We start from the raw sequence: 13,951 nt of genomic DNA, 5'->3' as shown, positions 1-13,951 counted from the left end.
TAATGAGGATTGAGGTCTAGTCAAGATTTTGTGTACATTTAGAAAAATAAAACCACTTTTTTAAGCAACTATTTTCATAAAAATAAATTGTGAGAGATAATTTAATTTAGCCTAGTGGTTGTAGGAACTTTCTTCCACTCTTATAATAGGGGTATGAATTGTTCAATTCTCAACCTTTGTAAAAAGGATCCCCAATTGCTCCCAATTTTCGCAAGGAAATTATATTTACCTTCAAACTAACAAAAAAAGAATAAATTGTAAGGAAAAGGTATTTTTCTCTATCCCTAAATACTTCACCGTGTGTATTTTTAGGTCATCCCAATACTTAGATATATGGTAGAGGAGATTATCCTAAGTCCTAACAATGTTAAAAAGGATGGAAATATTGTTGTCATACTCTTGCTAGAGTTGTGCCTCTTAAAGTTGAACAATGTTGGGTGAATTATTGCCCCAAAGATGTTTCCTCTTGTATACTTATGGACATTTTGTTATTTGATTAATGCACTATTTTTTTTCCATTCGAAAAAATCCTAACAATATCGTTTAACTATTGATCAAGTTGGATTTTAAAGCCTTTTACAACCCAATACACCCCCGGTCCCCACTCGGGGAACAAAAACGAAAAAGAAAAACTAGAGTATAAAACACAAAAAGGTTAAATTTAATAATATAAAAATTCTAATCATATGAAACTGCAATGAAAACTAGACAAAATCTATATCATTCTCTAACCATTTGTTTGACAATTTCCATTATCTAAAAGAAAAGAAAAAGAAACAAAAAAATGAACATGGAAAAAATTGAATTTATCACATAAAAATTAACTATATTAAAAGAAAAGAAAAAATTGACTTTATTATAAATAAAAAAACTCATTCGTTATCGTTTTTTGTTTTCACTCCTCATTTTTTATTCACGTCTAAATGACAATATTGAAAATGAAATTGCAAATAGTGCGAAATGTGTAACAATTAAAAGAAAACGGTGTAGTATCCTTAATCCCTATTCCCTACCGTTTTACTCCATTTTCAAGAGAAGCAAATGTCGGTGCTTAATCCTCCATAGCAGCTTCACTTCTCTTGTTAATGGAGGAACTCTTTCTCTCTCCTCATTACACCTCAAACTAATAATGGCTCAACACCATTACAACCCAACTACAAAGAAACCCACTTCCACCATTTCTCTCTCTCTAACTTCCTTCCTCTTCATCTCTCTCCTCTGCTCCATCTCTCTCCTCCTTGCTTTCTCTCTCTTCAAATCATCCATTATCTCTCCTCCTTCTCAAAACCTTCAATTCCAATTAAACCCCACAACATCAGAGCACTGCGATTTCACTGATGGAAACTGGGTTTATGATACTACAATTGAAATTGGATCTTCTACACGTTATGATCATACTTGTAAAGAGATTTTCAAGGGTTGGAATTGTTATTTGAATAATAAAAGCAATGCGTTGGAGATTTCTAAGTGGAAATGGAAGCCCAGAAATTGTGATCTTCCTAATTTTGATGCTCGGAGATTTCTTCATAGGTTTAGGGATACTAGTATAGGTACTGATTTTTCTCTTTAATTTGAATTTGTGATTCTGGGTTCTTTTGTTTTCAGCTCTTTTTTGATGGGTTTTGTTGGATTGTTTTCGCTGAAACGATTTCTTATGACGATTCATGTTAGTCGATACCAAATTGTTTTGGGACTAAGGCTTTGTTGTTATTAATTTTATTGCATTATAATGGGTGAATAGCATATGATTTTTTACTTTGATAGGTATAATTTATCTTCAATTTTGGTTGCCCTTTTGTTGTTAATTTGATGGATTTGAAGCTGAATAGCTAGGGTTAGTTAGTTGAGTTGGATTATTTAGGTTTGATTTTTGTTGTTCTTGTAAATTTCATTACTTTGAAGGTTATTATAGGGGTAATTATGTTGGGTTGTGGTTGATTAAACTTCATTGCCTTGAGATTAATTGGCGTTTCTATGTTGGGGTGGCATCAGATTTTATTGCTATAGACCCTATAGTGATTGTCAATCTATCATAGCTTATAAATCTTTGGTAAGTTGTGAAATTTGGAAGTTTGTGATTCGTACTAGGATAGACGAAGTGTTGGTGAAGTTTTAGTATTTGGAATTGAATTATAAGGGAGATTTACTGGTCATAATTGCATATTGGAGATCAAGAAATGCCAACTGTGACAATTTAAAAGAAGGGAGCAGTAACTTTTGAGTTCTTGAAGCTAATTTTCAATTGGACATGAGTGTAGTTAGTGGTAATCATGTCAGAATGTTGGTTGTTTCATAGGGGGTGATTATGCTGATCTTATGAAGTTCTGGCAGTGCAGGATTTATAGGGGATTCACTGAACAGAAATATGTTTGTTTCCCTATATTGCATGCTGCGGCAAGTTTCGACTGATGTGAAAAAGTGGCATCCAGCTAAAGCAGATCGTGGGTTTACTTTTCTTCAGTACAATCTTACCATTGCTTATCACCGGACAAATCTGTTAGCACGTTATGGTAGGTAAGCCATGTCTTCTGTGCTATTGTACAAATGGTATTAAATTATTAACTGTTGTTGCTTCTTGTTGTTGATGGGTTAATTACGGATGCAAAACTTCATTGAAGATATTCAAATGCTGGCCAAGATGATGCATTTGGATGATCAATTTATTGAACTTGTTTTTAGTGGTATGGTTACTTATGAGAGCTTGTATTAGGTTTATTAGTCTATGAGACAGGTCAATTAAAAAGAAGTAGAGGAAGTATGTTCCATATTTCCATCTAGTCAACTATCAAACCCAGTTGGTATGCCGTGAATCTAAATCTGTATTAAATGTCCAGTAGACCCTGATATGATATCTACTGGAGTTATCTTCCTTGTGGATTCATGCTCATGAAAAGTAACATCCCCTCACACATAAAATCATCTTAGCCTCTTTGATTGAACCGAATGGATTCTTCTTTGTGACCGCTTGGACAATTTTTACCTATTAACATGGAGGATGAATGATTCTGCTGGCCTGAACTAGGCAGAGTACATGATATGGTGTATATTTAGAATTCTATATCATGTCTGAATTTTTTGTTTGGCCGATATGCTGTATATTTACCAACGGAAGTCACATGATCACATGTTATAGAGAAAATTTAGACATTCAGGTTTTGCTACTAGCCTACTCTTACTTCTGCATTAGGTGAATCTAGTAGTGCCTTTTACTACTAGATTTGACTGAACGCATAGGATACCCTTTAATGCTAATTCTACATATTAGCAGGTCGAAAAGAACTAGTCTAGATTCACAATCCTGATAAACTATGTTTCAAATGCAGCTATTAGATGTCTATCTAGAATTTGGGTGCAACTTGTATAGGAACTTATATCTCTTTCCCTTGAATAGGTGGTCACCCAGCGACAATGGTGGAGTGCTAGAATCTCTTGGATACAATGACGGGTACAGAGTTGACATTGATGTCCCTGACAGCAAATGGGCTGAAGCTCCTAGTTTCCACGATGTTGTCATCTATAATACTGGACACTGGTAATGACTACAACCTATGCTTGATGCAGCTTCGCTCAAGTATCTTTAATGTCTGGCAGTCTGGCATTCACATGCATTATTGTGCTTGAATACCATATTTGGATGAAGCAGCCAATTTCTATGTTACTCAAACTCTTATTTTCACCTCAAGTACCCGTGTCGGATCCCCGACACTCTGACATGACTTTGGATCATTTTGGACCAAAATCGTGAACAATTTCATAAAATAGCCTAGTCGGACACTTGGACATGCAATCGTTTCTGTACATGAGTGACCCTAGTCCGAGCAACATAGGCCCATTCTCTCTGTTATTTAGCACTTTTATGAAGTGCGTCTTCCTTGTATTTCGTCCCAATGTAACATAATTCCCTAATCTCCCCGCAAACGCTATCCGAGAAAAGCGAATCATTGTCGTGTTCGCCTATTTTTTGCCCATTTTGGGCGAATCGCGAACTAAAAAAGCGAATTATGTTACACATTTTCGTCCTTTCAGAAAATATTTTTTTTGTCAATCAGACTTATACTTCTGCATTTGCACATGCAATATAAGAATCCAAGAACTCTAGATAGAGTTGCAATTTGACATCATCTTAAGGCTTAAGAATAGCACAATTACAATATGAAGTCAAACAAGAATATGTCACAAGACAGAAAAATTCCCCAACTATATATAACCAAATAGTATTTGGGCTATAGAATAATATTACTCCGTTTTTATAAGAACCTGTACCACTTTTCTTAGTTGGTATAAGTAATTCAGCAAATGCATATACAGTTTGTGAAGGGAAATTATATACAGTAACCCTATACTGTATAGTGTTTAGAAATAACCTTATTTCACAATCAGGATGTCTCCCAAGGGCTATCATAGATAAATTTGTGGAGTCATTTCAAAGTTTAGAGTTATCTTAGAGAATCCTCAACGAGTGAGAGTCATTTTAGTGTTTAGGGGAAATTTTTTTCTGAAGTGCAGGGTTACCCTATATAATTTCGCTGCTGTCAATTAACTCTTTACAGTTTTCACAATTCCAGACTTGCAGCTCTGCAATTTCAGTTTTGACACAGCAATCCTAATTTCTATCTTTAGAAGGCAAAGATTTCCACGCTTCATGGACATAGTATTTGTTCATCATTTTTTAACGTGATAAATTAAGCAGGTGAAATGGAAGTTTATATTTTTGTGTTATTTTTTTTGTGGGAAATAGATTTGTATAAAATTGCATCTACGTTAGATTGCATAGACTTTTGGGGGAGTTTTGAATGTGGTCTTCTTTGCTGCTAGGCCATATGCAAGTGAAGTGGGCTTTTGTGGCGGTGGTTTGGGTACTTTGGCTGGAGCATAGTGTGTTTATGTGCTCGGGTAGAGGTTTGTGGGATCTTGTGATTCCTGGCTTTTTAGTGGTCTGCTGCTTCTGGGGCTTACCCGTCTTATTTGCTTTTAGAGTGCAGCGTGACCAGAAGGTTTGCTTCTAATTTATGAAACGGGTGCTTTCCCCTCCAATAGTACTGCTGTGCGGTCTTCCACAGTGTTCTTAAAAAATCTCATTTATACAATGTACTGGCGTCGAGATAAACATTCTATACATATTGATGCTTCAAATTGTTAAACAATATGCAAGTCAGAGAAATGTGAAAAGTAACTTTATATGCCTCACTGCGCTATGCAGGTGGTGGGCTCCTTCAAAATTTGATCCTGTGAAGTCACCTATGCTCTTCTTTGAGAAAGGGAAGCCTATAATGCCTCCAATAGCTCCTGATGTTGGTTTGGATTTGGTCCTGAAACACATGGTAATATATTGACCTATGCATCTGGCTGTTACATTTAGTGTATGATAGAAACTAGAAACTATATCTATGCAACTATGGAAGCATCAATAAGCTTATCTACTGATTTTAGGCTACTTGCATCTGAAAATTTCTGGTTTTCTCACTAGAAATGGAGGAAAGTGCTGAAGAACACTTATGTATTGCATATTCTTGTTTCTAATTCTTTGAGATTGGTATTAGCAGCATCTAATCACATTAAGTACACAGTAATTTCATTCATTAGTCAACGTGTCCATTCAATTATGTCAGGGCAATATCAATTGCAGGTTTTCCGACTTGTTATTAGGAAGTCGAAGAGGCTCAATAATTGAGCTTAGAGAAGTTACAGTTCCGGAATTCTAAGGTTCGAGGGTGCAAAACATGATGTTTTAATGAGTCGGTTCAAGATAACCAGATGATGTTGCTATTTATACATAAGCACCTTCTGCACATCATATTGTCGGGTGTCTTTCGTCCTTGTTATTGACGTATGTTTTAGAAGTTCATGGATTATCTAATTGTTCCAGTCTTTCTGCTTGATATCAGATATTATATGTGGAAAGCAAAATGCGACCTGGTACAATAAGAATATTCAGAACACAATCCCCAAGACATTTTGAGGGAGGTGACTGGGACCATGGTGGTTCTTGCCCACGCGTAAAGCCTATGTTGTCGCAAGAAGTAGGTCCTGTTAAAAGTTATTTTGTTATTTGGATAGTAGCATTGTTCTTATTATTTGTTCAATCATTCCACTTTTGCTGAATTGTACGTGCATTTGGCCGTCTTTCTTCATGCAATCGACAGAGAGTTTATCTGCAAAATCTAACTGTAGTTTGATCGGTCCAGGTTGAAGAACTTTTCGCAGTGGAGAATAATGGAACGAATGTAGAAACACGCCTAGTCAACCATCACTTGTACAAGGCCCTCAAAGGATCTAGTTTCTATGTTTTGAACATAACTCATATGAGTGAATATAGAGCAGATGCTCATCCATCAAACGCTGGTGGAAAGAAGCATGATGATTGCATGCATTGGTGCTTGCCTGGCATTACAGATACTTGGAACGATTTATTTGCTGCATACTTGAATAATGTAAAAGACCAAAGCTGATATTTTCTTTCATTATCAATTCATTGTTTGGTATTCTTTGGTGGTTTCCCTTCACTCTATTTCTAGCGTTCATTAGTATTATGCAATACATGTGTTTTGTATCATATAGCAACGTGCTGACGTGTGTTATGCATACATTACAAGGCATTCATTTAAAACATATATCAATAAACACATTGATTATATTCCTCTTGTTAGAGTCTCTTAGACGCTGATCTTTTAGGCTGAACTGAATTGAACTGGACTGAGCTAAGCTAAATAGAATTGAACTAAAACTGTGAGAGGAAATTAACTGGACTGAACTGAACTGAAATGAGTTGTACTGAATTGAACCGAAGTGAGCTCCCAAAAGAACAAGGTCTTAGTATGATGAAATGAGTAATAACCTAGGTGTTTTAAGTTAACCATTGTCTTATATGAAACATTATATATACTTCCTCGTTTTTTTAATTGTCACACTTCTTTTCCTGCCATCAATGTATTACTTCGATCAATAATATTTAGTTACGCATAGCAAAAAATTATCAAAAGTTGATATTATAAAAATATACAAATGAAATTAGGATGAATCAAATAAGATCTCACGTAACTATGCATGCTATTTCTTATAGGCTTTTTTCTGAATGAAAATCAAACGAAGTTAGTTGGTGAATAGTTACTATACATAGCATCTTAAAAGACGAAAGGGAGTATTTTGAAAGGTTGGAAACCAAAACTGGACCGCCTGTCTTCATTACCTTTCAATATTTGTTTCTTTGAAAAATTCATGATTCAACATAAACGGCAAAAACATTTTGAAATCACTCGGTTACTATGGTGATTGTTGAATACAAATGCATGATGGAGCAGCTGCCAGCTAGGTAGGATTATGACCATTGATGGACTTAATCTGCTTGCAAAGTCTTCTAGAGTGGAAAAGTACAAGTCTACGGCAAATCTTATAGCAGTAAAGAGTGTATACATATACTGATCTTTCACGTAATGAAATAGAAGCACAAATTTCTTGGCTTAATAATATTTTACAAGTACGTACACCTAGTCACCTACCATGAAAATCCTCCATGTCAATCACCTTGTAATTCTCTTCCTACAAATTTCATGGCTTGTAATGTTATACCACATGAGTCAATGTCATGCTGCTGCTGTTCATCACAGTAGCATCAAGTATTCAAGTGCATCGACCACGAAAGAGAAGCCCTGCTTCAGTTCAAACAAGGTTTTCAAGTTGAAAATTGTGGCCTGCTCATCACTTCTTGGGGAGAGCAACAAGACTGCTGTCAATGGCGTGGCATTCGCTGCAACAACCTTACAGGCAATGTCATCATGCTTCATCTTCCAGGTGGGTACTTTCAGAATCAGATGTTATGTTCTCTGCAGGGTCAGGGGATTACCTCCATCTTTGAGCTAAAACATCTGAAATATTTGGACCTCAGTTCGAATGTCTTTTCTGATCAACTCATTCCTGAATCCATTGATTATCTCACCAATTTAGAGCACCTCAATTTGTCATATTCCGGCTTTAAGGGTAGAGTTCCTGAGACGCTAGGAAACCTTTTCACTTGATCTCAGTAATAATGACGGTCTTGAATCCAGCTTGCGGTGGCTTTCTCATCTCTCGCTTTTAAATTACATCAATTTGAGTGATATTGATCTTAATAAAGCCACAAATTGGGTCCAAATTATTAACAACCTCCCTTTCTTAAAGGTCCTTTACATGGAAAATTGTCAGCTTTCTTCACCAATTCCATCACCTTTGTCATACATCAATTCTTCAACTTCTCTTCAGGACATTAGTCTTTCTCGCAACGATCTCAATCACACTTGGATATTCCAATGGTTGATCAACTTGAGTAGAAACGGTAACAAATTTGTTCATCTTGATCTTTCTGAAAACTCACTTTCTGGGCCTCTCCCAAGTGCATTTGGTGAAATGTACACTCTTTCATCTCTTTGTCTCTCTTATAATCAACTTGAAGGTCTTGTTCCGGACTATTTCTTAAACTTAACTTCACTTCGAGTTCTTGATCTCTCCTCTAATAATTTTCAGGGTCTCTTTCCCTTTGCTTTGTCAAAGCTAAGGTCTCCTAGAGCTCTCTCTAATGGTTCCTTCTCAAAAAACCTCAGTAATAATATATGCAACTTGCAAGAACTCCACTTAGATGATAACAACTTTGGTGATGATTTGTCCAATGTTATTCATATATTATCAGTAGGATGTGCAAACAAGCCGTGTTTAGAGTCTTTGAAATTGGGTATGAATAAGTTCTGGGGTTATGTTCCTGACATAATCAACACATTTTCTTCAATTAGAGAATTACGTCTAAACGATAACTTGTTGAATGGCACGATTAGTCAAGGTATTGGGCAACTTTCTATGCTTGAGATATTGGATGTTTCTAATTCTTCTTTAAACGATACTCTCAACCACAACCACTTCTTACATCTTTCAAGGTTGCGTGAATTGCACTTGTCAGACAACTCAGCACTGGTGCTCAATATCAATACTGGCTGGATTCCTCCCTTTCAATTAGACATCATAAGCTTGAGATCTTGCAATTTAGGCCCTTATTTTCCAAATTGGCTTCTAACTCATACCAATTTTTCTTACCTTGATATATCCAACGGACAAATTTTAGGCTCTATTCCCACTGATTTTTGGACTAAATCATTGTTATCCAATTTACAATCTCTCAGCATGTCTCACAATAAGATCAATGGGGCGCTGCCTCATCTTAATTTGTCAGCCACCTACAACCTCATAGCCATAGGAATCGACTTGAGTTCAAACTACCTCGAGGGTGTCATCCCATCGTCTTTTGTAGTTGGACTTCAAAAGGCTTTTTTTTTTTTTTTTTTTGAGGGGAAAGAGAAGTGCAGTAATCAAAGGGACAATGTGTCCATAAGTACATAAGACATTACAATATTAGGGTAATGACGCTCCCAACATTGCTCAACACCAAACGGCACTACTCTAGCGAGGTTATGGGCAACAGAATTCCCATCCCTTCTAACATGAGAAAAAGAAACAGAAGAAAAAGCATTACACATAGAAAGAATGTCCCCAAGTATAGCATCCAAATCTGAGAAGAAAATTGCTGCTTTTGTCAATCTTTTCGTAGCTACAAGAGAGTCGGACTCGAAAATCACATCGCCATACCCATGAGCTTTGGCCAATCGGGATGCCATATAAATAGCCTTACATTCAGCTACCTCAGGAGGCCAGTAGGCACGCACACGAATATGATACTCAAAAGGCTTCTTATATATACTTAAACAACAACAAATTTACAGAGGCAACCCATCTGTTGTGTCCGAAAACGAATATGATGCTGGTAGATCTTGATCTATCAAATAATTTGCTACCAGACTGTTGGATGAAATTGGGTGGACTTTCTCGTCTGCACTTGGTATCTCAAATCTCACAGGATTAATTAGTTTGGACTTGTCGAGAAACAATTTGAGCGGAGTAATTCCATTAAATATCGGCCAGGTTAGTGCATGGCATTGGTTCTTTTTTTTATGATTTTATAAGTAATATGTTTGATTGCTGAGAGTATATCATCAAAGACCATTTTCTACACATATCCTTTCTTTTCTTATTATTTTGGTTGATTAATGGATTCGGCACGTACATGGTGTGCTAAAACTCTGTCGTTCTATGAGACTATGACTTACATCTTGTACTCTAAATATTAAGCATTTCACTTAAATATAATATGCAATAGATTAATACTTTATCTTTTCTTTTATGACTCACATACCTAATTTACTTAAAACTCTATGGCCAAATAAATGTATAAATTAATAAAACTGCATAGAGTATAAACGTTGTATATTCTTACGGCCCGTTTGGTAATTGTTAATAAATTGCGGTAAGAAATGAATTTTAAGTGTAATTTTATTAGGGAATCACCCTTAAAATCTCCATGGGGAGGCATTTTTTGTCCACGGGCAAGGAATCTCACCCCTAAACTTGTGTTTTTGTCTGCAAAGAAAAGCAATTTTCATTACCACCTACTAGGTAGTATTGGATGAGAATGAAAATTCAAGAAGGAAAGTGGACACTTTAGGATAAATTAGCATTACCATGGAAATGGACAATAATATTTTTTACAAATTTACACACAAATTCATTCCATTTACCACCATTTATGACCAACTATCAAACGGACCATTAATAATAAGCATTTACTAACAAAGAGATCTTTTGAAAGGACACACAAATTTAGTACACCTTAAAATAGTTAATCTAATAGTAAGATTGAGAATCTTTATAAAATTATTATTAATTCAACTTACTCTTTGATTCAACTTGGATTTTTTAGTTCCTCTAGAAAAAAGAATTGGATTTTATTTTTTTCCATGGCACCATGGCTTAATTAATGGGGGAGACGTGGGCTTTGGTCCAAACACATTACCAACGTTTTCTTTTTCTATAAGTAATTGGGATTTGGGACCATTAGGTTTTTTTGAAAACCTTTGATACTTTATAGTAGTATATGACCACTTTTGTATTGGGTTTGGTATTGAAAGAACTAGGATATGACCACTTCAAAAACCGCACTCAAAAAAGATAGCACAAAAAAACCATTACTTTATCATCACAATTTGTAAAAAGAAAATACTTCTATCATTATTTGATCATTATACGTCATTTTCGTGGATATGCCAAAGCTGAATATAGAGCCAAATTTGATATTATTGGATCTTGTTATATTGATATATTGTAATACTTCCAATTGCTTATCTTGGAGTACTCATTAGTATTTCTATCGAGAAAATATTGTAGGAGTAATTCCAAAAAGAACCCATATCTGATATATGATTTTTTTTGTATTTGAAGATAAGGGATCAATTTCAGAGAGATACCATTAAGCTAAGGTCTCATAAGTTCATGTCCATCAACTTATAATTGAATTGAACTGAAAGAGCAAAGCTGAACTGAGTTGGACTGAACTGAACCGAAGTGAGCTCTCAAAAGAACAAGGTCTTAGTATGATAAACAAGTAATAAGCTAGCTGTTTTGAGTTACACTTCTTCTTTTCATGTCATCAATGTATTACTTTGATTAATAATATTTAGTTACGCATAGCAAAAAATTATAAAAAGTTGATATTATGAAAATATACATTAGGATGAATTAAATAAGATTTCACTTAACAAAATATGATATTTCTTATACATAAGGAACAACAAATCGAACAAGAATTTTTTTAATGAAAATCGAACAAAGTTAGTTGATGAAATAGTTGCTATACGTAACATCTTAAAAGACGAAGGAAGTATTTTTAGAAGGTTGGAGATCAAAATTGGATAATCGATCTCCTCAACGGAAAAAACTTTGTCTACTCTCAGAGTCTTAGTACAATTAAAGGACTAAAGTCCAAAACAGAAATGTCATGGTAATCTTATTGTATGATTCTACCTTCCAATTTTTTTTTTAAAGTCCTGACCCAAAAGATACGGCAAAAACATTTGGAAATCAGTGTGAAAGGTTACCCGTGGATACAAATGTATAATGGAGCAACTACCAACTCGGTAGGAATATGACCATTGATGGACTTAAACTACTTGCAAAGACTTTATAGAGTGCAAAAGTATAAGTCTATGGTCTAACCCACTCATTGATCTCCACTAAAACTTAAAGCAGAAAGAGTGTATACATATACTGACCATTCATGTAATGAACTAGAAGCACAACTTTCTTGGCTTACTTAAAATTCACACATACACCTACCAACATGAAAATCCTCCATGTCAATCACCTTGTAATTCTCTTCCTACAAAGTTCATGGCTTGTAATGTTATACCACATGAGTCCTCATGCTGCAGCTGTTCACAGTAGCATCAAGTGCGTTGATCACGAAAGAGAAGCACTGCTTCAATTCAAAAAAGGTATTCAATTGGATGTTTGTGATCTGCTCACTTCCTGGGGAGAGCAACAAGACTGCTGTCAATGGCGTGGCATTCGCTGCAGCAACCTTACAGGCAATGTCATCATGCTTCATCTTCCAGGTGGGTACTATCAGAATCAGATGTTTTGTTCTCTGCAGGGTCAGGGGATTACCTCCATCTTTGAGCTAAAACATTTGAAATATTTGGACCTCAGTTCGAATGACTTTTCTGATCAACTCATTCCTGAATCCATTGATTATCTCACCAATTTAGAGCACCTCAATTTGTCATATTCCGGCTTTATGGGTAGAATTCCTGAGACGCTAGGAAACCTTACAAAATTAGCATCACTTGATCTCAGTGGTAATTATAACTATGACAGTCGTGTCCAATCCAGCTTGCGGTGGCTTTCCCATCTCTCGCTTTTAGAGTACATCAATTTGAGTGATATTGATCTTAGTAAAGCCACAAATTGGGTCCAAATTATTAACAACCTTCCTTTCTTAAGAACCCTTTACATGGAAAATTGTCAGCTTTCTTCAACAATTCCATCACCCTTGTCATACATCAATTCTTCAACTTCTCTTAAGGACATTAGTCTTTCTGGCAACCATCTCAATCACACATGGATATTCCAATGGTTGTTCAACTTGAGTAGAAAAGGTAACGAACTTGTTCATCTTGATCTTTCTCATAACTCATTTTCTTGGCCTCTTCCAAGTGAATTTGGTGAACATGATAATCAACTTGAACTCGTTCTTGACTCTTTTTCAAACTTAACTTCACTTAGAGTTCTTAATCTCTCCTATAACAATATTCATGGTTTTCCTTATGCTTTGTCAAACTTAAGGTCTCTTAGAGTTCTTTCTCTGTCTTACAATAACCTTCATGGTTCCTTCTCAAAAAACCTCAGTAATCTATGCAACTTGCAAGAACTCCACTTAGATAATAACAACCTCTGATGATTTGTCCAATGTTATCCATATACTGTCAATAGGATGTGCAAACAAGCCGCGTTTACAGTATCTGGATTTGCGTATGAACAACTTCTGGGGTTCTGCTCCTGACATAATTAGCACATTTTCTTCAATTAGAGAATTACATCTAAGCGGGAACTATCTGAATGGCACGGTAAGTCAAGGTATCGGGCAACTTTCTATGCTTGAGATATTGGATGTTTCTAATTCTTCTTTGAAAGATACTCTCAACCACAACCACTTCTTACATCTTTCAAGGTTACGTGAATTGTACTTGTCAGACAACTCAGCACTGGTGCTCAATATCAGTACTGGCTGGATTCCTCCCTTTCAATTAGACATAACTACCTTGAGGGTGCAATCCCATTGTTTTTTGAAGTTGGATTTCATAATGCTTCCTACATATACTTAAATAACAACAAATTTACAGAGGCCTCCCATCTACTGTGTCCGAAAACAAACAATTATATCATGCTAGAACTTCTTGATCTATGACATAACTTGTTGTCAGGAGAGCTACCAGACTGTTGGATGAAACTTGATCAACTTGAAAGCCTACACTTGGAATGTGTGTTTGCACTTACTTTGAGCTCGTGTGTGTTTTTCGTACTACGGAATGTGTCGTTGTTT

General features: G+C 35.7%; 2 protein-coding genes across 3 annotated transcripts; both read left to right on the top strand.

Annotated features, from left to right (window-relative positions):
- The first annotated feature begins 992 nt into the window (after positions 1 to 992).
- On the top strand, positions 993 to 6,484 carry LOC104888330 (protein trichome birefringence-like 13). 2 transcript variants are annotated; one of them, XM_010673265.4, is made up of 6 exons: positions 994 to 1,550; positions 2,337 to 2,514; positions 3,392 to 3,532; positions 5,201 to 5,321; positions 5,886 to 6,020; positions 6,186 to 6,484. In XM_010673265.4, exons 1-6 carry the CDS (start codon positions 1,130 to 1,132, stop codon positions 6,447 to 6,449), a joined length of 1,260 nt encoding a protein of 419 aa, XP_010671567.2. In that variant the 5' UTR covers positions 994 to 1,129; the 3' UTR covers positions 6,450 to 6,484. The 2 variants fall into 2 exon arrangements, with proteins under 2 accessions (XP_010671568.2, XP_010671567.2); XM_010673266.4 differs by lacking the exon at positions 3,392 to 3,532 and having other exon boundaries at positions 993 to 1,550.
- Positions 6,485 to 7,569: 1,085 nt separating this feature from the next.
- Positions 7,570 to 13,733, top strand: LOC125495443 (receptor-like protein EIX2). Its single transcript, XM_048640109.1, has 5 exons — positions 7,570 to 7,788; positions 8,236 to 8,937; positions 12,282 to 12,437; positions 12,503 to 13,256; positions 13,342 to 13,733. The coding sequence occupies exons 1-5, from the start codon at positions 7,570 to 7,572 to the stop codon at positions 13,731 to 13,733; spliced, it is 2,223 nt and encodes a 740-aa protein (XP_048496066.1).
- The last annotated feature ends 218 nt before the right edge of the window (positions 13,734 to 13,951 follow it).

Source organism: Beta vulgaris, chromosome 3 (assembly GCF_026745355.1).
Source record: "Beta vulgaris subsp. vulgaris cultivar EL10 chromosome 3, EL10.2, whole genome shotgun sequence".
Taxonomy (NCBI): domain Eukaryota; kingdom Viridiplantae; phylum Streptophyta; class Magnoliopsida; order Caryophyllales; family Amaranthaceae; genus Beta; species Beta vulgaris.
Note: the sequence above shows the minus strand (reverse complement) of the source record. Positions and strands in the feature narration are given on the sequence as shown.

Coding starts and splice junctions, on each gene's coding strand:
- LOC104888330 (XM_010673265.4), top strand. CDS start 1,130: ATGGCTCAACACCATTACAACCCAACTACAAAGAAACCCACTTCCACC. Junction 1,551..2,336: donor GTTTAGGGATACTAGTATAG/GTACTGATTTTT, acceptor CTGGCAGTGCAG/GATTTATAGGGGATTCACTG. Junction 2,515..3,391: donor CTGTTAGCACGTTATGGTAG/GTAAGCCATGTC, acceptor TCCCTTGAATAG/GTGGTCACCCAGCGACAATG.
- LOC125495443 (XM_048640109.1), top strand. CDS start 7,570: ATGAGTCAATGTCATGCTGCTGCTGTTCATCACAGTAGCATCAAGTAT. Junction 8,938..12,281: donor TGTCAGACAACTCAGCACTG/GTGCTCAATATC, acceptor CTCATGCTGCAG/CTGTTCACAGTAGCATCAAG. Junction 13,257..13,341: donor TTCCTTCTCAAAAAACCTCA/GTAATCTATGCA, acceptor TACTGTCAATAG/GATGTGCAAACAAGCCGCGT.